General features: G+C 40.6%; 1 protein-coding gene and 2 long non-coding RNA genes across 4 annotated transcripts; all 3 read left to right on the forward strand.

The window, feature by feature from the left end:
* The first annotated feature begins 5995 nt into the window (after positions 1-5995).
* Positions 5996-9273, forward strand: LOC121296799. The gene is made up of 3 exons (XR_005947097.1): positions 5996-6088; positions 8199-8370; positions 8914-9273. It is a non-coding gene; the product is annotated as an uncharacterized LOC121296799 (long non-coding RNA).
* Positions 9274-11797: 2524 nt separating this feature from the next.
* On the forward strand, positions 11798-18665 carry LOC121297443. Its single transcript, XR_005947169.1, has 5 exons — positions 11798-11935; positions 12321-13511; positions 15474-15630; positions 17643-17753; positions 18012-18665. It is a non-coding gene; the product is annotated as an uncharacterized LOC121297443 (long non-coding RNA).
* A 778-nt stretch (positions 18666-19443) lies between these two features.
* LOC121296854 (coiled-coil domain-containing protein 117-like) lies at positions 19444-23477 on the forward strand. Of its 2 annotated transcripts, none has more exons than XM_041222720.1 (7): positions 19444-19768; positions 19935-20213; positions 20985-21035; positions 21353-21586; positions 21980-22123; positions 22593-22849; positions 23180-23477. In XM_041222720.1, the coding sequence occupies exons 1-6, from the start codon at positions 19707-19709 to the stop codon at positions 22819-22821; spliced, it is 999 nt and encodes a 332-aa protein (XP_041078654.1). In that variant the 5' UTR covers positions 19444-19706; the 3' UTR covers positions 22822-22849; positions 23180-23477. The 2 variants fall into 2 exon arrangements, with proteins under 2 accessions (XP_041078654.1, XP_041078655.1); XM_041222721.1 differs by having other exon boundaries at positions 19445-19768; positions 19938-20213.
* Positions 23478-24819: the final 1342 nt, after the last annotated feature.

Genomic DNA, 24819 nt, shown 5'->3' on the forward strand with positions numbered 1-24819 from the left:
CAATACTCAAATAAGGTTTCCGTCTGTGTAATAGACTGCTTAGAATTATCCAGTACATTCCTTTTGCTAGTTAGTAAAGAATAGGTCACTTCCTAAATGAGATGACAAGGAGCATGAAGGTAAGTCTTCTGAATTACTGGACAATTTGGGGATGATGACATAGCTTACTAATGAACAGGGGTGCTAGAAATCAGTTGTTGGAGCATTGGTAACAATCAGTTCAGTTAACAACATCAGTAAATTAGCTCTACCTTTTACATAAGCTTTCATGTCCAATATAACTGTTTCAATGTAGAGAAGTTCACTGGGAAACTGGCTTTTCAGAGCACAAGTTATTAATGCAGAATATTTACAGTAGTTTCTGTCCTTTCTTTGATGTCAGACTGGTAGAAAAGTCATCTTTTCTAAACTGCTTTTCACTGCATTATTTTAAGCATATCTTAAGTCTCTTAGACTTTGATATGGATAGATGCTGACAGTTATCTTACAGTGCAGAGCAAGTTTCTTTTTTTTCCTCTGCGAAAGACCAAAATGATTATTTTATGTTTTATTCATAAGTTGCTACACCATGAAGTTAAAGAAAATGTAACTGAAACTAAGAACAAGAAAGCATGTGAAGACTTTGGAAATCCTCTGGTGATTGAATAAAGAGCTTGAGCTTGTCTTAATTTTAATTTTTTTTTACTGGGAAAGCAAGGTGAGGATTATAGCATTGTCGACTGCATACCTAACATATAAAATAATCCTGTCTATGCATTCGTGATGCAGACTTTTTAGCATTTCTAGATTCATAATCTAAATGGATATTTTTGCACAAAGCATTAATTTAGTCTTCATTCTTCAAGTGACCTCTTAAAATAAGGACTTGTGTATTTTTCTTCACTGGTACGGACTAATAAATTGTGAGAGGATCGACGTTCAACAACAGTTTGCAGTCTGATGGCAACCTTGCGCTCTAAGCAACTGGAATTGTACTGTACAAATAAAGGTATGCTAACTATTTGTATTATCTGAGACTCCAAGATTAAGTTAAAGGGGATGCAAGGTGTGTAGTGGAGAGTGGAAATTAGTTTGGACTACAAGAACAAATGCAAATTTCGTGTAGCATTTGTTAATGTTATTTATTACAGATTTATTTTATTTTGATCTTTGCATAACTTCATATGAAGCTTTTTCTTTAAGTACCAAACTATATTGAACAAGTTTAGCCTCCTATTGTCTGGGAATGTTGAAGTAATCCGGGACACACTGGTGATGCTGACCACTGAAGGTCCAGTGTCCCATGGTGTCTTTTTTTTGTTAATTTTTATTTTATTCTTTTTCTTTTACAAATAAGATTCAAAGAAAAATAAAACATCTAGAATGGTTACAAATGTATAATACAGTGTTGAATATGTTGAAGATCCAATCATTAATTTATCATTAGAAATGTTATCGGTAGTATTTTTTTTTTTTTTTTACAAAATTGAACAGGATTGTAGAAAACTAGCTTTAAGTATGTAACAAGCAGTTACAGAATTGAAGATTAAATATAGCCTGACTACGCCAATGGGAAAATTACACCCCAGAATATTAAAAAAAAAAAAGATTTAGGTTAGGATGCAATTATTATTTATAATGTCTCATTTTATATATATATATATATATATATATGACAGAGAGAGAGAAATGACTGACCTGATGGGGAAGCTAGGTCAGACATCAGAGAGGTCTCTGGCGGTGCAGGTGGCCGCTAGGCGACATCTTTGGCTGACGCAAGCCAAGGTGGTGGAGACAGAAGGCTGCGTTGCTGGATGCCAACCAGATGTGCCCCCTCCTAAGGCCAAGGGAGACCGCCCCTGAGGGGCTCTGGCTGCCACCTTCCCCCCTCACAACTGGACTGACCACTGGACACGACCCATGGCAAGGCTGCACCCAGGACTCCTGGGTATTAACAACTATGAGGCACGGTTACGCTCAGCAATTCTGCTTAGGCCCTCCACCCTTCAAGGGTGTGCTCTTTTTCCACCGGCATGTGTGATTCTCCTTCAACAGGAAATCGCCATTCTTCAGCAGAAGCACGCTGTGCATTTGATAAACCCAAGCGATGCCCCTAGCGGGTTCTACTCCAGGTACTTCCTGGTGCCCAAGAGGGACGGTGGTTTCCAACTTATTCTGGACCTCAGGGTATTCAACATGTTCATCAATAAAAGGAAGTTCAACATGTTAACCGCACAGCGTATCCTCAAGCCCGTCCAGCCGGGAGACTGGTTCACATCGATCGACCTGAAAGACGTCTACTTCCATGTCCCGATCTGTCCCATGCACAGAAAATATCTACGCTTCGCTTCAAGGCAACACGTACAAATTCTGCATGCTGCCGTTTGGCCTCTCACTGGCGCCCCGCACATTTTCCAAGTGCATGGATGGACGCGCCGAGGCGCACACCAGACAGGTCATAGATCATGTGACGAAGTTAGGACTCTCCATACATCAACAGAAGAGCAACTTTGTACCGTCCCGGTCCAGTGTTCCTAGAGATCAAATTGAACTCCGTGAGCATGCTTGCCTCGTCGGAAGACAGGATTCGGTCGTTGGAAGTCACGCTCTCCCAATTCAGAGAGGATGCTCTTCTACAGGTCAGAATGTTTCAAAGGTTATTGGGGCTGATGGCAGCCGCATTGAGAATCCTTCCCCTAAGGCTGCTGAGAATGCGCCCGCTTCAAGCCTGGGTGAATACGCTCAAGGTGCACCTGGTCCGCGATCGACACCGGCTGGTGCGAGTGTCCAGACAATGCCAGAAGACATTGGAGTGATGGCTCTGCCCCGGCAATCTGCGCCTCCGATCTCCCCTCGGCTCTCCTCACAGAAGGGAAGTTGTCACTACGGACTCCTCCAGCCTGGGCGAGGGTGCGGTCTGGAATGGGAGGGAAATATGAGGTCAGTGGAAGGGACCTTGGCAGCAAGCGCATATAAATGTCCAAGAACTGCAAGCAGTAGCCCTGCTGTTATCTCATTTTCGCTAGCAGTTAGAGTAGAAACACATGGTGGTCCAGTCAGACAACACGACAGTGGCAGCCTACCTAAACCATCAAAGCGGCCTGCACTCGCATGCAGCACACAAACTCCTGTCTTGGATGCACAGAAACTTGCATTCAATCAGGGTGGTTCACCTCCCTGATGTGGACAGCAGCAGAACTCCTGTCCAGAGGAGCTCCAGACAGCTCAGAGTGGAGACTGCACCCTCAGGTTCTGAAACAACTTTGGGAAAGGTTTCGTACAGCACAAGTCGACCTTTTCACCATAGCCGAGTCCACTCATTGCCCCCTATGGTTCTCTATGGAGAGAGACGGGGGCCCACTGGGAGTAGACGCGCTAGCTCACCCCTGGCCACTGGGGCTCTTGTATGCATTCCCTCCATTACCTGTGGTGGGAAAATTACATCTTATGCAATTTATGTGTTAACCTCTGAGCTGTCTGTACATGGGTTTGCTTAGCCTGTCACAGCAATGTAATAAGACGTTTGAAGTTTATTTCTATAATGTTTAAAATCAAGAAATACACTTACGTAGTCTGGACGCTTCTCTTCCTCTTTCAGTCTTCATCACACATCTTGTTAAGAGGGTCTAAGGTGGACCGGAAATGTCCATATTTAGTCATGCTTTGAAGTAGACTGCAAAAGAGCCTACGTGACAAGACAGAGATTGTCATGGTGCCAGGAGGAACAAGACATGTTCACTAAAGCCATAATAAGTTTATTATAAGTAGTTATGATATCAGTTACATGATAATTTGATGGGGCACTTTAATGCTGCTACTGCTATGATTGTTTAGGGTTTCCATGCTCGGGTTTAAATGCTATTACAGGTTATAAAATTTAGGTATCATATAGTGATAATGTGTTATTATCATAGTTGTCTGTGAAGATACATCTTCTTTCATTCTGAATGTCAGGTGGCCCTTATAAGGAATTGAAAAAGTACTGACATTTAGCTAGAAAGAGGAAGTATTGTCTCTTTAGCGAACGCAAGCTGCTTCCATGGCACTTTGCAAGAAATGTCACTGACTTAGGGGGGGGGGGGGGGGTGGGGGGGGGGGGCTTGCAATTTAAATATGATTAAAATGAGACCAATCATAACAATCTTCCGAGTTGTTGCTATCTGCTAATATTGAATTAAGCTTCTGTGATTGGCTTGCAATAACTATAGGTTACAAAGTATATATTATGCATACAAGCTCTGCAGAGCTCAGAACTTTGCTCGTTTTCCTAACACCTGCGTGTGTTGATCGTTCTCAGGTTTGCAAACTTTAACTATTCAATTTATTTACCCAATCTTGCCTGTTCTACCGAGTCTCTGTCTTACAGAAGTTTAAAGTGTAAACTTCCACCACATACCACTATTACCACTGACACTAGATAGGATCAGGGTGGAGAACGCCCAGGTTTTGCTGGTCGCACCCAGATGGCTGAGGCGCCCCTAGTTTGTTCTCCTCTCCAACATGTTGTTGGGCCAACCGTAGCAGCTCCCACTCCGCAAGGACCTCCTGAGCCAAGCGGAAGGGTTATTATGGCACCTGAATCCAGCCCAGCTGCAACTCTGGGTCTAGCCATTGAATGGAGCCGTCTATCCAGACAAGGTTTGCCAGATGCAGTGATAGAGACACTACAGTCTGCTAGGGCGCCTAACACTAGAGCCCAGTAATCATATAAATGGAAAGTTTTCCAAGACTGGTGTATTGCTGGGGGCCATGATCCTGTGACCTACCTTATTGAAACAATTCTAACCTTCTTACAACACCTGTTTGATGCAAGAAAAACTCTGAAGGTCTACTTACCAGCAATATCTGTGTGCCATGATAAAATTGTCTCCGTGTCCAGTGGGGCCCACTTCCTGGCAGTGCAATTTCTTAAAGGGGTCCATAGGCTCCGTCCTCCGATGAAAAGCATGGTCCCTAAGTGGGATCTGGAACTGGTGCTGGGGGTCCTTACAGGTTCCCCATTTGAGGATGGCCTCAGCAGAGCTGTGCCCTGTTTCCCTCAGTGGCGTTTTTATTAGCCATTATGTCTGCCAGAAGAGTAAGTGAGCTTCAGGCGCTGTCCATCAATGACATGTGTATGGCTTTCACTGGTAATGACTCTCGGGTAACATTAAGAACAAACCCAGCCTTTTTGCCAAAGATCATCTCCTCATTCCATATTAACCAACCAGTGGTTTTGGAAGCTTTTAGACCTCCCCTGCATGAGTCAGAGGAGAACTGTAGACAGCACATGCTTTGCCGGGTCCAGGCTCTGTGCTGTTACCTGGATTGCACAGTGTCCTGGAGACAGTCCAACCAGCTGTTTGTCTGCTATGGGTCCCACTCTAGAGGTCAAGCCCTGTCGAAGCAACATCTAGCGCACTGGGTGGCAGATGCCATACGCTTGGTGTATGAACAGATGGACTCCCCCGTGCCGGGGGACATTACGGCCCATTCTACCAGGGGCCAGGCAACTTTGTGGGCTTTCCTCCATGGCGCCTCCTTGGATGAGCTTTGTAATGCCGCTACATGGACAGGTAGTCAGACATTTGCATGTTTTTACCACCTTGATGTTGCAAACCGAGCGAGACCCTTGCTGGGCTCTAGGGTGTTGCAGGCGTCATGAGGGCTCTGAGGCTATCGCAGTGGGGCTGTACTGTTGGTAATCTGGAGCCATGACAGCTTTGGTACAGCTTCCCCATTTGGTAATGTTTATCATTCCACTTGAAAGGGAACATTAGGTTATTACCATAACCCTGGTTCCCTGAAAAGAATGACAACCATTACCCTTCCAGAGCATGTCCCCAGCTGACCTTCGATTTCAAAAATGGCCATGTGCTACTGTGAGGACGCCCCTCTTCAGCAGGAAGTGGGATGGACTTCCACCTCACAGCAGTGCCCTGATAGGGCAGCTTTTTTTAAATATATGCTCAGTGATTGACGGGTCAGAGAGGCTCGTCCCATTCGGTAATGGTTGTCATTCTTCATGGAACCAGGGTGATGGTAGTAACCTAACGTTTCTTTAATCCTCTCCTCTTGGTCTGCTGTGTTTTTTTTGTGTGTGTGTGATCGGAACTTCATCTGCGGCTTGGTAAATTGGCTTAATGGTTTGTTTGTTTTAACGTGCTTTTTAATTTTGCCTCCTGTTTGTTTAGGACGGGCGTGTCTGCTTGTGTACACTGTCTGGAGGAATTGTTTTTATTTTATATTTATATATATATTGATTCTTTATGAACTGTAGCTGGTATTATTTTGTAATCCTTGTGTCTGCAGAATTCTGGAGTGCCAGCCACTGTTTCTCTTACTGTTTAGTATTATTTTTTAACTGTATTATATTGCTGGTTTTGACAGCTTTTTTTTCTATTTTATTTTGTTTTACTGATGTACACTCTTACGGTACCTAGCGCACAGGCTTAACATTAAGATTAGACAGTTCTCGTTGAGAATCCCCTTACTAAAACTAACGAAGATTGTTTCATTCTGGTTGTTGGAACTCTGTTCCTCCGACTGCACTATCAGTCGGGATAAATTGTCACTTTAAACTGAGTTTGTGTCCACGTTATCATTTAATTATTATGGTTTAAATCATTGTATCGTGGCTTGTGTTGGTTCTTTTTTAGGTTTCAAGTTTACTTGATTGGCTAGAGCTACAGTTTACATTATTGGCACATTTTGAGCATAAATATACTTTTTATTAGCTAGTAAAGATTCCGTCTGATACGTCATTTAATTATTTGACTCGATAATAAACTCTGTTTTTAACTGCATTACTGTCTCTGTTATCCTTCCTTCCTTCATTTGAGTGGGATGTGAAGGTTTTATTATCTTTTCAACCTCTAGTCATAGTAGACATTAATAACCCGTCCCCTCAACGATATCTCCGACAAATACCTAAACACAACCCCAAAAAGTAATACACATTTAAAAGAAGTGTGCCGGCCGTGCACAAACTAAAATACAAACCTGGCAGCATCGATACGAACGAAAGTGAGAGCGCAGACAGAGAGAAAATACCAAACGCAATCTGCTGTGTACTTTTCCCACCCAAAAGTAAAATGTCTAAACAAGGAACCGGCTCACCACCTCTTTACCACGAACACTATCTTGTACAGGTGCCAACACCAGTGAGCACCGCTTCAAAGTTATGCTTTCTGTAAAATATTCTAATCACTCTCAGCTTCCCACGAGTTCTGTCAGTCCTCTGTTACAGAACAACAGCCTGCCTCTGCTTTTTCTCTCCATATCCACTTTTTAAAAGGGAGATTAATCAGCTAATGACAAACAGGTGAGGAAGGCGAGATCATCTTGTGTAGGTAATTGACCGCTGCGTGCGTGGGGCTGGGAGACTGCAGGGGAAGAGATAGCAAAAATTAGCAGGCTGACTGCATCACGCATGAAATGGGAGGGAAATATAAGCAACTAATGAGAATCACTGTAATATACATAAAGCAAAATATTAAAAACAAATATACTAATAAACACACTTGTTACAAGTATATACATCTCCAGAATCAGAAAATAACTGAAATATTTAACCTTCCAACTGTGGCTTTAAAATACATTTGTGCTTGTCTTGCAATATTATCACTGTGTTCTTTGCTTGTGTGCGATACAGATATTTCAAAGACCACTCTATACCTAAAAAGTTGCCTCTACCAAGAGACACACAGAAAGGTTCCCCAGCATAATAAAACAGCCGTTTATAAAGCTAATAAGAAAATGGATATAAAGCATTGGTTAGTACTCATTTTAAAGGAGGATGCAATATTTACATGCGTGTCATGTTGATTTTGTTCGTGGTGTTTGCAGTCATGAACAACTTGTACCGGCGGCACTCCACAGCAGAGTTTCTGACGCACACGCATCACTCGAGTTAACTGCAACCCTGCATCTTTCCCTTCTAGAAAAAAAAAAATACCTAGGATTGTCTCTTGCTTGTTAAAAATAAATAAATAATAAAAAGCTCTGTGGAGAGGAAAATATAAAGCTTTATTTTTGTCCACAGACAGTCTTGAAAACCATATTTCTTTAATAAGATAATTGGGAGGTCCTTTGTTTCTTCTTAAAGGAGTGATGGCAGTGGATGCTGATCGGGTCAGAGTTCAAATTGTCTAGCATCTTCTCTGCGCAGGGTGGTTTCTCCATCCTTAGCTGTATGTAAAACATGAACTGGTATTCACTGCAACACTACTTGTGTTTAGGGAGCACCCGGAGAGCCAGTGTCCAGTACACTAGAATCGGGGAGCAACTACGTCTGGTGATCCCAGCGCCTGTGCAGTGTTCCGTCGCCTGCGGGGGGCGCCTGTGCAAATATGAAAACCCCATCAAGTGGACCGAGGAGGAGCAGGCAATTAAAGGGTTATACTTGTCGTGGTAAATCGACTTCCTTATCATATCTCCTTCAAAACAGGATGTTCTTTAAGCTTTACATCCACATTTGGTCTTGGTCTTGAAACCAGCTTATATAATATATATATATAACCATTTTATATAATACTGATGCTTGGAACTTTTGTGTTTACATCCTTGAAGGATATTACTTTAGCAGGATTTACTTTGGTCCTTGAGAGACTGTATCAGCTGTTCTAGATCTGTAAAATGAACAAATTAGTATAATTCAACACAAACTTTCTACTTTCCCAGCAGTCAAAACATTAAGCACCTTTTTTTATAGGTCTGAAAACTATTGCTGCAGGTTGAGTGAAGATCTTTGAGATAAATGTTGTGAAGTGCAATACCTGGAGGCAGAGTGTAAGAGAAATTGAGAAACACATACTTTTACATTCCACTTCACAACTGCTGCTCATTCTATCAAAGATGCCATTCCTCTTCGTAATGCTTGGAAATGCACTAGTATCTAGTTATTACAGTATTTTGATGCTGTCTGTGTATTTTATTTCTATTTTTCTTCATTAGGATCACTGAAAGCATTTTAACAATGTCACGGCCCTCTTCTGAAGCCATACAGCAGCATGCCATTATCCAGCAGTTCAAGCAGTAAGTTGGAAGTGCAACGGGACGTGGTCGAAGACGGTGGACCCACATTCAGGATTTCGCAGTTGCATGTAATTCCTTGGCTTCCAGTGTAAAATAAGCAGTCATGGCAGCTACTGGCAGTGACCAATGATGATGTAATACTTGAATGTCTCCCAGGTGACAGGGTAAAGTTTAAAACTGCCAAGCCACGCTGGTCTCTTCCTCGATTTTAGTTCATTTATTTGTTCATTTATTTGATTTTCCAACCTATCAAACAAACCTCCATAGCTACTTCATTTGAAACCGGACCCCTGCCACGCACAAGGCATTCTGAGCAACTACAAAGAGGTCTATACTGTGTACATGAAATGACAAAGGATGGAGAGCTGTTTTCAGGTTTTGAAACAGACATTGATTTAATTATTTTTTGTCACGTAGCATGAATAAGACCTTGTTGAGTGCAGGGTAAGTCATGTAATCAGGAGATTGCCAATCTTGGCTGGGGGGCCCAAAGGATATATTGCTTTTGCTTTTCAGCTCCTGTGAATTGGGGAACAAAATATTATGGGTGCAGCACATCTCTCCGCTCTTCAGCGAACCCTATTAGTCAGGACCTCTCCTCCTCTGTAATATCCATTGCTTAGGTTGGGCTGGTTAGGTAATAGGAAGAGAGCTCGTCTGTTCATCACAAGCTTGCTATGACATCAGCACAACAAGCAGAGAAAAAAATATGGACCACAAATATATACACAAAACAGTACAAAAAGAAAATACAGACAAATAACTTTTTATACTGCAACGTTTTTAAACTAAATTGAGCTTGATTATGGGACACTGAACTGCAATAAATCCCGTCTGCAAATGATGACTGTTTTTCAGTCCTGAACACTGAGGTGTTGTAAGCTTGTGGCCTGGTAACAGTAAGTGCTATATGCTGTGACTTTTTTGAAGGTGACTGTACCTGATTGCCCTGTTGAAGCAGACTGCATTGGTAGCAGCTGGCTCCACTGTGCACAGTGAAACCTGGCCTGTAGGGACTCGTTATTTAAAGGAAGGTTACCTGCGAGTGTCCTTCACAAGAGACCCCTAGCTGAGTGCGAGTCCCAGTGGTCCACCTTTGCTGAATAAATATGGCCAATCTTTGAAGGGAAATGAAAGCAAAATGCCAAGCACTGATTGTAAAATGTCAAGCGCCTGCTTGTTCTTTAATTTATTTTTGTGATCATCTGGGTGACTAGTATATGTAGGAATGCCTATTGGAGTCCTTCAATCTTACCAATACCAACACACATTAATAGCAAAGGATTTGATCATTTAAAAAGTTTAGTTTAGCCAAAACTGGTTTACATTGCATTGAACAGTTTTACAGTTTACAGTTTCAAGTCAATGCAACAATCAAGACCAGAAACAATCTTGATTTTTTTTTTTCCATCTGTCCAATATGACTGACCCGCAGCCATCAGTTTTGCCATTTTCACAACTGCTTTAAAAAAAAAAAACTGAATTTAATTATATTGTCCATTTTAGTGCACTATTATCCTGAGGTCTGTAAGTCAAGTTTGAAGAAAAAACATCACAAATTTCTGAAACCTAGAAAGCAGAAACCCTGAGAATATGATGTTTGCAAGGGGACTGGAGGGTTTCTATCAGGGGTTTAGTTGCAAACATAGCACACTAGGCCACTGTAAACAGACATGTGCTGAGGGCATTGTCAGAAGCATGGAAAAGAGTTCCAGGGTATCATTCAAAAAGAGCAAGTAGTTCCTTTACTATCCTTGTGCCTTTTTTTGCAAAGAGGGCTGTTATTGGTTTAGGGTTCAAATGTTATCCAAGTGTTTAGAATTTTGCCTAAACATCTAACCATTGTCAAATACGCAGGCTGCATATAGGAGTTGGATGTATTGTTTGCATGGTAGTAAGTGTACAGGCCAATTTATTTCATATTCAGTATTTGTTCATAGTACTTTTCATATGCCATTCATACATATTGTAGTCATTTATAAGTGATGGCTTTTCTGATAGGTTACAAACATTTCCAATATGTGAAACATTCAAGGGTTAAACATGTTAATCCTACAGTTGAATAGTTTAGCAAATTAAACAAGTGAACACCCCTACCAATCACTCTGAGTTGTAGTTCTTTTTCTCAGATAATTTCATATTGATATTTTTGTACAGTCTAAGGAAAGAGCTTCTAGTTTTGACATTGCCAGCTCAGACCCAGACGCTTCTGACAACTGCCATCCTTGTTTCATTGAGAAGCTTATGAGGCTTTCTTCATGGCTACCAGTATTACTGTATAATCACAGTAATGGGCACATGGGTTTATACTTGGGTGTTTCCTGTTTTTAAAGTATGCAAATTCAAGAAGTGGTGGCTTAGATAGGATGTTAATAAATCTCTGCCACTGTATACAACAGCAAGCTAAGTGACCCATTAAAAAAGACCACAAAGTCTTGATTTGAAGCTTGATTTTCCAATAGATTTTCCCTTTTCTTTCCCATCAGCTGTTTTCTAACATAATCCTCCATACTATCACGTCTTACAAATAAGTGCAACCCACTTATGTAGAGAAGGCATCTTCTGATGCTAGTATACTCTGCTCGATTCAACCAGGGAACACTACTGGAATCAATGGAGACAGTCTCATATTGGAAGTTACATGTGACTCCGATGGGTCAAATTTAAGCTAGCGTTCCTTATTATTATTATTATTATTATTATTATTATTATTATTATTATTATTATTAATTGTTGTTAAGTTTTTACTGTAACATATGAAAACATATATGAGAAGAAAAAAAAAATCTATATTCTTTTCCAGTTTACTTCTATAACTTCACATGGAAGGACTACAGAGTGGTTTCTCTGGCAGCTGTGCTGGATATTGTGAAGGTCATGGTGTTTGCACTGCAGGAGGGCAGGGTGGCTGTGCACGGTCACGCTGGTCTGGGCAGAACAGGTAAAGCACTTTATCAACCCACCTGTAATAGGAAGTAAATGTACAGCCTTGATTAGCACTAATATTGTACTCCCTAACTTCAAGCAACATTAGTTAGTCAGGATTCGTGAAACCCTCCGAAAGGCATTTACTATTCCAGTATATCAGAAATATAAAAAAGGCTACTGCCCAACCCAGCCCTGAGTCCTGTGAAATCAAAAGGAACACTGTTCTATTAATGTTTTATTGTTTATTATGCACGAGAAAACAACTGGAGGCTATTAATAGAAATAAATTTGTATTTATGTTTTTGCAGCCGTGCTGCTTTATACATTTCTGGGATGTTTAAATAAACCCTTCAGTCATAAAACTTGTTTCATTAATTTCTTGCCACAATTGCCTGCAGGGGTCCTCATCGCTTGCTACCTGGTGTTTGCCACCAGAATGAGTGCTGACAGAGCTATCCTCTACATCCGAACGAAGAGGCCCAGCTCCATTCAGACCAGGGGGCAGCTACTGTGTGTGCACGAGTTTGACCACTTCCTCCAGCCTCTCTGGGCCATGTTCTCCTTGTGCGACTCGACTGCCCACCCCTTCACCCTCTCCCAGTACCTCACCCGGCAGCGCTACCTCCTTCACTGCTTGGAGGCACAAAGACTCAGGAACTTGCCAAAAATCATCTGCTTCATCTGTAGGATCCTAATGGGACTCTGCGAAAATAAGAAATGCAAAACAAGGTCTTCGGCGCAACACTGCAGCCTGCAGGCTTTATCCAGGGAGATAACCGAGACTCTGTCTATGTTATCTGAAAGTGAGGTGATAACTGTGGCAGGGGGAGATCAGGTGTTGACTCCCGCTACCATTTCACTGGCCTCCTCTTTTATTAAAGAACAGAAAGGGCTCAAGAATGGAGAGCTCAAAGATTATCCCCTCAACATCCCTTAAATAGAAGGATGAGCTACTGCGACTCAGACCTGCAACAAATAAGCTTACACTTTACATCTGACAGCAGAGACCTAGTTGAGTCGTTGAGTTGCCTGAAGATCAGGCGACCCCAAGGAGTCCAGACTGTATGTTCCTCTGGTCAGATCGCCAATCAGAAGACACCAGATGATAAGGATTGCCAGAAACTGACATCAAACTGCCCTGCCACTGCCACATGGCAGCAGAGACAGTTGAAGATGTTCAAACGGAGTCAGATGTTTGTGGAGGGAAGTGTTCTGCAAAGTCCTGGTCCACCACTAGGCATAAACCATAACCTAAAGGAATCTCCTGACGGTAACATGAAAGCAAAATGTCCTCAATTTCCCAGGGTGCATCGCTCTCAAAGGATGGGTTTGCATGCTGACAGTAGTTCTCCAGCACCCGTGGAGCAGGCCTTGTCTTGTGCAGTGAAAAGAGAAGGTCACTACAATGGGAAAGGGGAGCCATCATGCAGTAGTGGATCTCGTGGGAGTATGCAGCTGACTGTGGCCCTTACGCTTGCAGACCAGCATGGAAAAAACGGAGACACGTTGGAGAAAATCCTGTCCTGGCAGGTACTCAAAAATGAATCCAAAATGCTAAATCATAAAATCCTGGGTCTCAATTGTAAGAGGTCAGTAAAAGATTTTAGGCAGTAGCCTTTTTTATATTTCTGATATACTGGAATAGTAAATGCCTTTCGGATGGTTTCACGAATCCTGACTAACTAGAAAACTAGACTAAAAGATTTTTTTTTTAATAAATTGTTTTCCCCTTTCAAAGTTTATTTAATTGCTTTAGAGTCTAATGGCATTTTTTATTAAAAGATGAAAGGTTATGTGCCGTGCAATCTACAGTAAATGATTGCATTATGAAGTGAGGCAATTAATCTCTTAATGAACATGTGTATTCATTAATCTCAGAAGTTATTGAATACACTGTACAGTGAGGTAGAACATCAGAATCTTTTGCTTCCACAGTGGACATTGGAGTGCATTACAAAACTACTGCCAAATCTGGCACAATTCTTTGAATTGACTGAACACAGTAAACCAACTGTAACTGCTTAATGGATTTATTTTAAAGTGTATAATGTTATACACAGGCATTTATTGGACATTTGCACTGTAATTGTGCATAAAAAGGTCTGACATACTGACTTCTATCCACACCGTCATACACTCAGTGTGTGTGTGTGTGTGTGTGTGTGTGTGTGTCTATATATATATATATATATATATATATATATATATATATATATATATATATATATATATATATAATCACACACACATACATACATACATACACTGAGTGTACAAAACATTAGGAACACCTTCCTAATATTGAGTTGCACCCCCTTTTGCCCTCAGAACAGCCTCAATTCGTCTGGGCATGGACTCTATAAGGTGTCGAAAGCGTTCCACAGGGATGCTGGCCCATGTTGGCTTCAATGCTTCCCACAGTTGTCTCAAGTTGGCTGGTAGTGGATCTCTGCTCTGAATAGCTCGTTCCATCTCATCACACAGATGCTCAATTGGATTGAGATCTGGTGATTGGGCAGGCCACTGCAGTAGCTGAATTCACTGTCATGTTCGTGGAACCATTCCTGGACAATCACTGGCCTTGTGGCGTGGGGCATTATCCTGCCAAAAAAATCCATTAGCAGATGGATATACTGCTGCCATGAAGGGATGCACCTGATTGGCAGTGATGTTCTGATATCCTGTGGCATTCAAATGTTGCTCCACTTTTATCAAGGGGCCCAATTTGTGCCATGAAAACACACCCAACACCATCACACCACCACAACCAGCCTGCAATATGGACACATGGCATGATGGATGCATGTACTCATGTGGTTTTCTCCATACCCTAGTCCCCCCATCAGCGTGAAACAGCAGGAACCGGGATTCATCAGACCGGCAATGTTTTTCCAGTCCTCCAGTGTCCAGTTTTTTCGTTCCTTAGCCCACTGCAACCGCAGTTTGTTGTGTTTTGCTGAAAGAAGTTGAACTCTGTTAGGTCGTCGGCTGCCATACCCCATTCGTGTCAAGGTATGGCGAGTTGTGCATTCTTTCGGCACTAATGTTGTACTGGACTGTCAGTCTCGGCACAATTCGTGTCAACCTCCTTTGGCCTGTTTCATCAATGAGCCATTTTCAACCACTGGCCTGCCATTGGCTGGATGTCCTTTTGGGTGGTGGACCATCCTTGATACACACGGAAAACTGTTGAACGTGAAAAACCCAGCAGCGTTGCAGTTCTTGACACACTCAAACCGGCGCACCTGGCACCTACTACCATACCCCGTTCAAAGGCACTTAAATCTTTTGTCTTGCCCATTTACCCTCTGAATGGCACACATATACAATCCATGTCTCAATTGTGAAAGGGTTAAAAATCCATCTACACTGATTGAAGTGGATTTAACAGGTTACATCAATAAGGGATCATAACTTTCACCTGGGTTCACCTCGTCAGTCTATTTCATGGAAAGAGCAGGTGTTCCTAATGTTTTATACACTCAGTGTATATATATATATATATATATATATATATATATATATATATATATATATATATATGATTGCAGCAAGAATTGAACTCATCTGAAGAAGCGTGGGAGAAGCTGGAGAAGGAGCTGGACCCAACTGTCCTGAGTGGGCTTATGTGGGGATGGCTAGAACACCTCAAGCAGCCTGTGCTGTCAGAGGCGGACTACAGACAGCCCCCTCCAGCATCTCCACAAGGTAAGTCAGTTATACGTATATTGACTGGAGTTGAGGCTTTTGTGGGAAAACTGATATCCCAAGGATTATGGACAGGGGTTATTTCTCACTGCAGGTCGCTTTTCAACCCAAGGGAACAATTTTCCATATTAAGGTAAAATGCTGTCAATATCGGTTTTATTAAACCTGTGACATCAGAGGGCAATTGTTCTTTGACTGAGTGCTAGAGTTACTTTTTGCCAATTTGTGAGCAAATGCACAAATTATTTTTGATCATGTGACACTATTAGCCAATAGGGTAGCAAGTTTCAATCTAGGCATTTAATAAAGGACACTATCATTTCTGCACCTACTGTTATCCTCTGTAGATATAGTGAAGATAGTTGTATCTATGTTCATATGTTACACTAAATTTAATGAAACCTAAGGAGATCTGAATCTGGGGCTATAGCGAGGTGATCAGTCTGTCAGTTCATCCATCTGTCTGTATGTCACACTTACATTTCTAAATGCCTTATCAGGAGAACCAACCGTCCAATTGTGATAAAGCTTGTTTACATCTTTAATATCAGAATCTCTTGGTATCGGAGGCTGTGCGCATGGTTTACTTTTTCATCACACTGACAGCTCCAATTTTGTATTATTAGCTGTGTGATTGCTGTAGGTTGTCCACTGGAGACACCAAGGCAGAGGTGATGATGTCATGCCACACAGGCATGCAGGATTTATTCATGTAGCAGCACACAGGAAAACCACGGCAGGTACCAATAATGGTAGCAGCCAGGCGACAATACACGGTAGTGTATGATGTAACTTAAAAAAAAAAGGATGGTGAGTAAGTAGATTCAAGAAAATGCACAGAGTCCTTTTCTTCAATCGGTTGTTAGGTTTATTGAAATACGCAGGGAGTCTGGTCCCAGGTACAGGAAAAACAGAATACTTGTTGTTACAATTTTTGCATGACATTAAATACCCTTCTGTATAGATGGTCCACCTCCTCTTTCTCTGACATTTAACCAATAGCAAAGATACAACACATTATTCTGTTACCATATACTATGTGTATTTAATTTAGTGTGTATGTGTGTGTGTGTGTGTGTGTCTGTGTGTGTAGTCTAGCGTGACGACCTCTGAACTCAGTGCATTCTTCAGACCCCTGGCGCCCCAAAAGGTCCATACATCTAGTTTTTGTCATCTTCCTTGTTCATATTTCTCTGTTTTGCTTGAGACTCTTTGAGTCCAGTGGCGTTATCTCTTATTCTCCCTGAGAACCTTTGGGTCCAAAGCTAGTCCCTGGGAGCCTTTTAGCCCCTTTATTTGCTTTTCATTCCAAAAGTTTTAGAGCCTGGCCCCTTCTGGTCCACAGCATTGTTATCTTGTTAGCTTGCAGTCAATTCTGGTCAAGAAGCTTGTAGACGCAATGTCTCTATCAATTGTTAGCAGTACATGCAATTTGAACCAAACAGTCTGCTATCTGCAATATTAGTCTCTTTTCAGAAAAGAACACCAGTATAGCTCTGCCAGTCCACATGCATAGCAAACTGCTAATCAATTCTCGATCCATGTTTTCCAACAGTGTAAAAATACAGAAAGACTAAAAAGATAAGTCAAAACTTTGCTGTAAAATAAAAATTGCTTCGCTGCTCATACTACAAACAAGGTCCTGCTGACACCCCTGCTAAATATACTTTTTAAATGTGATTTTACAAATCCTGAAACCTAAGCCCTGATCCTTTCAGCGATTTTGAGGATTGGCCCTGGCTCTCAGCACTGGGGTGTGAGGGGCTCCTTTTATAGTGAGATGCTCCACCGGGACGCACCCACTAGCCTGTCAAGGTCCCGCAGCTGCCCAATTCTCGGCTATGACACCCAGTTTGCTGCGCATCACAAGCAGTGTCTGGCTTTCTCCTACAAACATGTGCATGCGTCCAAGAAGCCAGTGACAGAGCGCTGTCCATGTTACAAGCTGATACACTCGTTCTCTTTAAAGGACTGATAACCAAGACTTTCAGAACTTACCTTAACTTTTCCAGGGACAAGCTGAAACTTTGCTTTGCGTGTTTGACTGTGTGGCCAAACTGAAGGATTTACCAGCCGACCTTGAGGACAGTCTTCTTGGTAGAATCACTTTCGCCTTCACAGGGGTAACAATTATGAGTGTTATGTTCTATATAAAGTATTACCACAGGAATAACAGTACCAATAAAACATGTGTTTGAGGTTGCTTATAGCTGAAATACCTGTTACAATGAAGCTAATGTTAATAGTTTTAACAAAAATATACTTGTTTAAATGGTATAGCTATTGAAATAATTTCAAATGAAACCGTTTAAAAATAATATATCTTAGCAATTAAAAAGCATGTTATAGCAGTTTGTTTTTTGTTCGTTTGTTTTTGCCAGGTGAGAAGTAAAGATGACAATGCACCAACAGAACAGAGTGAATTCCTAAAGAGAACACTGAAGAAGCTTTTAAAAGAACGAAAAAAGAGTTAATATAAAACGCTGGCTGAGAGCATTGCATTGGCACTGGTCCTCCCGCAGGTTAGGGTGGCAAAACCAGCAGCAACTGTTTCTCCTCATCACACTACAACGAACACCTGTAGGGCTGACATTTCATCCTCCTGAGCTCGTCGGCATTCGCTCAAGAGGCAGTTGGCTTGGTTCATTTGCAAATTTGAGTTACAGTAATTCTAAAATAATACAAACAGGGTTAATCGGCATATATTGTCTCAACAAATGCATTTTAAAATAGCAAAAATGTGGCATTAAATTGTTACAAGAACTTGTATGTATTTGAGTATTAATGCTGCTCCTTTAAGTCCACGTTTTGTTGGTCCACGCTCTGTCAAGAGGAAAGTAGGGGTCCTATGCTGATGTTAGTGTTATGAACTCATCAGCCACTAAGAGGAGATCCACTACAACTTGATGCACCTTTTGAGTTCTTGTTTAAATATGTTCAACTATCTGCCAACTCCAGTCTTTTTTGCAAAAGTATTTTAGTTGCTTTTACTTTGATGTATGAAATGTATTGAAAAAATGTGGAAACAATAAAATAAAGGCTACTTAAAATGTGAGAAACTATAAAGAATTATATGAAATATAATTCCATATTTTCTAGGTTATTAATAAATCAAAGCTACCCTCTAATCCAATGTCTGTTGCTCTAAATAAATCATTATTCAGTTGAACTTCACTTTATTGAAAGGGCAATTCCTATATGTTGCACGTAGCCTGTGTGCCACTGGTTTCTGGATTACTGTTGTAAAGGGCACATCCACAATACCAGGTGAGATTTGTGTCTAGCTCCTGTTGGGCTTGGTGGGTTGAGTATGCAGACATTATTTACATACTCTCACATTTGTTCTCACAGTGAGAAAGATTTTCAAGTTGGAGTTTGGTTTGTGATCACCAAACTGGGCAACGATTCCAGTACTCTACAATGTGTAGCTAGAATGTATTTATTGTATTTATTATTATTATTATTATTATTATTTATTATTATTATTATTATTATTATTATTATTATTATTATTATTATTAACAATGATATATCTAATTCATTTTTTAAATACAAATTCGTACTTCTGCTTGTTCATTTTGCATACCGTATCCTTGTTAACCATTGCGTATACAAAGACCTTAATAATACTTTCGCTTTATACTTGAGGGTGTACAATACAATGTAATTTTGTTATAAAACAAAACTGTTAGGCCTACTTAGTTCCCACTGACACGACCTTTTAAAACTGCTGGAATGTTTACATTAAGTTACGATTTTGCTACAAGGTTGTTTGGCGGCTTATCAATGACCACATGAAGCGAGTTATCTTTAAGCGCCGAGTCTGCTGGCATGTAAACAGACGCCGGAGGAGTAGGAGGAGACGGCGCCATGCAGCTAACGCATACGGTTATTTTCGTAATAATACGGTATTTGTTAATGTTGTTAACGCCCATTGCTCATCTTGTTCGACTGGAGAATATTCTCGAAACGACAGAAAGTTGACGGAACTAATGAGAAGATCTCACTCGTATTTAAAAGGATATCTCCATATTATTTTTTGTTTGTAATACTAAAGGCCCAACCTGGAATATAATATGAGCGGCGCCTCCTCACAAGCACTGGACAGTCTGAAGCCAGGAGAGGAAAACGTACCCAGGTACTGTAAAAGTGACCAAAATCTTAGTCAGTAGAACAGCTGAAATTGCATTACGAGCTCTGAGCGTTTCATTTCATTTGTTGTTTTGTGTCCTTTTCTAATTGCGACAATATGGTAATTTTTGTTTTTTCGCCTGCTTACTGACTCGGCATACAACCAAACCTAGCAGGACGATGCTGGCCCACAGCTGGCCCACAATTGGCGGCCACCGAACCCCACTTGTGCCGGAGGATTTAAACTTTCAGAACCGCGCTGCGGAGGATTGCTTCCAGTCGGGAGACCCAGGTTTGAATGCACAGCTGCTCACAAAGCATTCGGAAATAAACTGGCTTCCTACTAGCCTGAGTTGTGGAAATAATAAAAAACGTCAACACAGTGATGTTGGAATGATAGGACGGAACTGTAAAACTATTAAGATTAACCCCGTCTCATCGTCTCGATATGTGTAAGTACCTCCACTTTATGCTGCACTGTATATGTGATTTTTTTACTTAAACGTTGTTAGTTTATTTTTGTTAGTTTTTTTTTTTTTTTAGAAAAAAATGGTGTCACTGACCCAGAATTGTAATTGCAAAGCTACACGATGTAACTTTTGTGTTTATGAACTTTGGGTACTCCGTGCTGTGGCTTTTTTTTTTTTTTTTAAGCAGTCGCTCATGTTGTTGTCGTCATACTAACTCAAACTAATTTGGCAAATTTATAATGAACTGTTGATTACCTGTTGGCCGGATTACATCATTTGTACTATTACTTAAAAAAACATAGAGATGCATGTTATTATAATAGTTATTGTTGTAAATAAAACTAAACAGGCGTAGCCTTTGTTGTTATAGTTGATTAGTATTGCTTTATTAATGTATTTATAGCCAAGAAGGTCTAAGAACATTTTGTGCATCTTAAATAATACGTGACCTGCAGTCTGACATTGCAGACTAGAGTTGTGTTGTGATCTACAGCGGTATCATGAAGTAGCACACATGTTTTGCTTTATCTTCTAAAAACTGCAAAACCAGATGACTTATGAATTGAAGAAAACTTTCCTTGGACATTGATGTGTGAACTTTAAGAACGGACCGCTTCTCCGAAGAGTTTAACAAAAACTTTACAGGTTTACGCAAATTTGATTTCCCTACAGTAAACCTCGCTTAAGGTCAGTGCTATTTGATCGTATTTTTTGACGTTGCCAGAAAGGTAACAACATGTGCTCTTTGTTTAGGAGCTGTGAAAGACGCTACCAAAGAAAGCATAAGAGGGAACACGATGAAGAGTAAGTATCAGATCTATGGTTTAAATAGAGCTGGGACAAACATTGTATTTTCATGCAAATACAGCACTAATATATATTTTTTAAATAACCTTTTACTATGTATTTGTACACTGAAGGTGTTAGAGATCAATTTTGCAACTAACTTTTACATGCAAATATTGGTAAACTGCCATTAGGGGTATGAAATATTTGTGTGTTTTTCACCACTTATTGATTAGTATATTCCACTGCTCTGTTGCCATGCAGCTCTCAAGTTTCTAATGTGGGTGTGCCTAGGCAGTTAACTCATTTACTTTCATCCTCTTGTGTGTTTTCAGGACTGCCACTCCCAGGAAGAGGCAAGCTACAGAAGAGATGGTGAGAGCCTCATTCCAAGCGCCCTCCTTTCTCCCTGAGGGTGTGGCCCCTCAGCACTGCTGGGGAGACCTCAGTGCCAGCCCCCAGCAGCCTGCAGAGCTGGAGGGGCAGGCAGCCCACATGGAGGTGGAGGGGAGGGAGAGTATGAAGCATTGGGGGGCAGCACACAGGAGACTGCAGGAGATTGAAGACAGGTGAGACAGGTTAATGGACATATAGGTTGCTGCACGGTTATGTCATTTTAGTTACACCTTTAATTCCATACAGAATATTGTTCTGTACGGTATTGTATACAGAGGTCGAGAACATACCACATTGCAATGAAACCTGTAAAGTATCAGAATTTGGGGATATTTAAAGCCAGCCTGTCTGTCTGTTTACACTTTAATCGTATAGTCAGTTATGATTAAACTTAATGAGTGGAAAGGACTTAGAGCCTCTGTTAGTTTTCTTTTTTTTTTTTTTTTTTTTAAACCGTTGGATGTTATTGCTACACTGTGTATTCCTAATTGCTTAACATTTTGAATTTCTATCTCGTTCTATTTTCATTTTGACAAGGCTTTTATTTTGTTTTGTCATTTTCTTAGTATAATTGTGGAGGATGACGACGAGGACTTAGAAACTGCAAGTACGAATTCTAGCTTCCCTGTGCTGGTCATGTCAGACACCCTTCGGGAAGGATTGAAACAGGGACTCGGGGACGTGATACCACGGAAAATAGCACAGTCCCTGTATGTGTGACTCTGCTAATGATGCTTCTGACGTACAGTACCAGTCATTCTACCACTAGATGATTTTCAATTTTTATTTTAAAGGGGAAGTCTCATTTGAGCTTTAAGATCAGTTGTTCATGTACAACATATGAATAAAATATCTGAAATGTGTTGTTCATATACTCATAGCTGTGCATGTTGTGCAGGGCCTTTGAAACAGAGTTCAAACTGACTTTTTAAAAGTTTAATAGCCCTCTCTCAACCATGGCTGGTGGTCAGTCTCATACTTATGGCATTGAGCAAGGGCGTACATGTTTACACAAAACTGAAAATATGAGTTGAAAATACCAAAACAGAAAAGTGCATTGTTAACTAGGGCTTCATAAACAGACACTTCTCAGACAAGAAACTCTAGCTTTGGGAGGGGATGTAGGTTGTTAAGAGATTGTTGTTGCTGACATGTCTTGCTCTTTCTCTTAACTGTAAGGAACCACTCGTGTATGGAGATGGTGATATGGAGACCCCCAGAGGATGTTCTGTGCAGCAAACAGAGAGAATCAATAGAGAGGCTCAGGCAGAGTACAGACTCCAGTCTTGTAGCAGGGGCTCCGGTGTTGAAGGGCGGGGATATTGAGCTCCAGCAACACCCTGCACAGACCCCAGTGTACAGAGATCTCAGCCAGCACAGCTGCACCGAGGAGGATATGGAGCTTTAGGCTACAGCTACAGGCAACGTCATGCAAGGTACCCTTATTTAAAACATACAATTTAGTCGTTATACAGGGTCATTCATAAACATTACACCATAGGGGATTAAAAAAAAAAAAAAAAATCACAATCTCTTGTTTCAGGCTTACAGATAGTCATGGCAGACAGGAAGACCTGTATTTTTACTGAAACTTAGTGTTCATGTGCAAGTCAGTCAACACTGTGTTTTACAATTCTACAGTGAGACACTTATTTGAAATAGGGATAGTTACCCTGAATACCAAGACAATTGTATTAATTTTTTGCTGGATTACTTTCTAGTCCATGCAGATTGTTATATGTATTCCCTCTCTTCGTACATTTCAGTGCTTATGTAAAGTGAGGACCAACTGCATTGGCTACAGTCCGGCACGGTGCTGACAGGCCACTCAAGCAGAGAATGCCAATTGTCCAGAATTGTGCCAAATTCAATGGTGGTATTGTGATGTAGACCTCCATACTCAAGCACAGTCCAGTAGTGAAAGACAAAAGTTATTGCATTGTTGTATATATTGCAGTAATCCTTCGCATATCCAAGTGCAGAGGGACTAGAGTAAGGGCGGATATGTAGTCGGATGAATGAATCCTGTTTTAAGTATCATTATACACAGCTGTAACAATTACTATATTCACACAATTATTGTTTTGAGATTCAGCCTTTATTGGGGAGCTCCCCTAAATCCCTGGTTTAGAAAGATACAGGGTATTAAATCTTTTGACAGAGTATCTGCCTGCAGTGCAGGTGCGTGCATTCGCTGCTGTGACAGGAAAGCAGGATTTATTTACATATCAAAACACTGAACAGCTCACGTGACACTACAAGCAACAGTAGTGCAGAGTACATACAACACAGTGTATGAAAACTTTGGTGGGATCTGCAATATCTGAACTAATCTTTTCTGTTCAGTAATAAACTAACGCTGCTGAAGAGCTAGATCATGGCAGATAAACGGTCAGGGCAGATATGTGACAGATTACTGTATATATTTCTTTAACATTTGTGCTTGTAAATAATGCATTATAAAACTTTTACTTGTATCTTTACTTTGACTTGTAACTAATTCTCAAAGATACTTGGCCTTGGCAGAGCAAAATGTCCAGGGTATGTAATGAAAGAAACTGCAGGCAGCACCATAAATTGAGGTGTGTGTGTGTGTGTGTGTGTGTGTGTGTGTGTTGAGAGAACTAATAACAGTGTACAACCAGATTAAAAAGTCACTTTTAGGTTTTGTGTTCAAAGCAGAATATCACTTTCATATTTTGCAAGACCTATAGTTAGTGCAAGGCTCCACCTTGGAAAGCAGCTGTGAGTTTGGAGTGTTCTATAAATCTCATGGGAAAGCAGTTGTGTGTGTTGTAATATAGACGCCTCACTTTTGTTTTTGGTGTTTTTATTATTCTTTAATTTAAGCATGTGAAATATGGACCGAAATGAAGTGTTCTGTTAAAACGGGCATTCGATAAGCTTTTTTTTTAATTTTTATGGCAAGCCATAGTAAACTATTAAAGTTTGTCGACAGACTTATTGTTTTGTAATAAACGCTGTTGCAACATAAATTCGTTGTTTGGTTCTTTAAACCTACCCGTTTAGTGTTGATTACTTTATGCACCCGAGATTAAAAAAATAACAATGTTTTACAAGGGTACTTGTATATGTGTTTTAATAAAAACCAATTACAATACATCTATACAGGGTATAAAAAAAATGTACATCTGTGTAAATTTAATGTTTATAAATTTACTTTTGAAATTACTTCAGTTCTTCACAGTATAGAAAAAAATGTTACAAAAGCATTGTAGATATTACTAATTTAACAAAAACCATCACCTGCTAAAAATTTGATCTCTTTTTATAATTGTTTTTTACAGACATGTAATCTAGCCCTCAAAAAAACTATTAAATAATGTGTGCATGTATTTAGGTGTGTATGCAGAGCATCCCTGGGATAGTATATACACACAAAGTT

The sequence above is a fragment of the Polyodon spathula genome, chromosome 22 (genome assembly GCF_017654505.1).
Source record: "Polyodon spathula isolate WHYD16114869_AA chromosome 22, ASM1765450v1, whole genome shotgun sequence".
Lineage (NCBI taxonomy): Eukaryota > Metazoa > Chordata > Actinopteri > Acipenseriformes > Polyodontidae > Polyodon > Polyodon spathula.

Excerpts from the sequence above, each read along its gene's own strand:
- LOC121296854 (XM_041222720.1), top strand. The coding sequence starts at position 19,707 with ATGAGCGGCGCCTCCTCACAAGCACTGGACAGTCTGAAGCCAGGAGAG. Across the intron at positions 19,769-19,934 it reads GGAGAGGAAAACGTACCCAG|CAGGACGATGCTGGCCCACA; the intron begins GTACTGTAAAAG and ends AACCAAACCTAG. Across the intron at positions 21,036-21,352 it reads AAGAGGGAACACGATGAAGA|GACTGCCACTCCCAGGAAGA; the intron begins GTAAGTATCAGA and ends GTGTGTTTTCAG.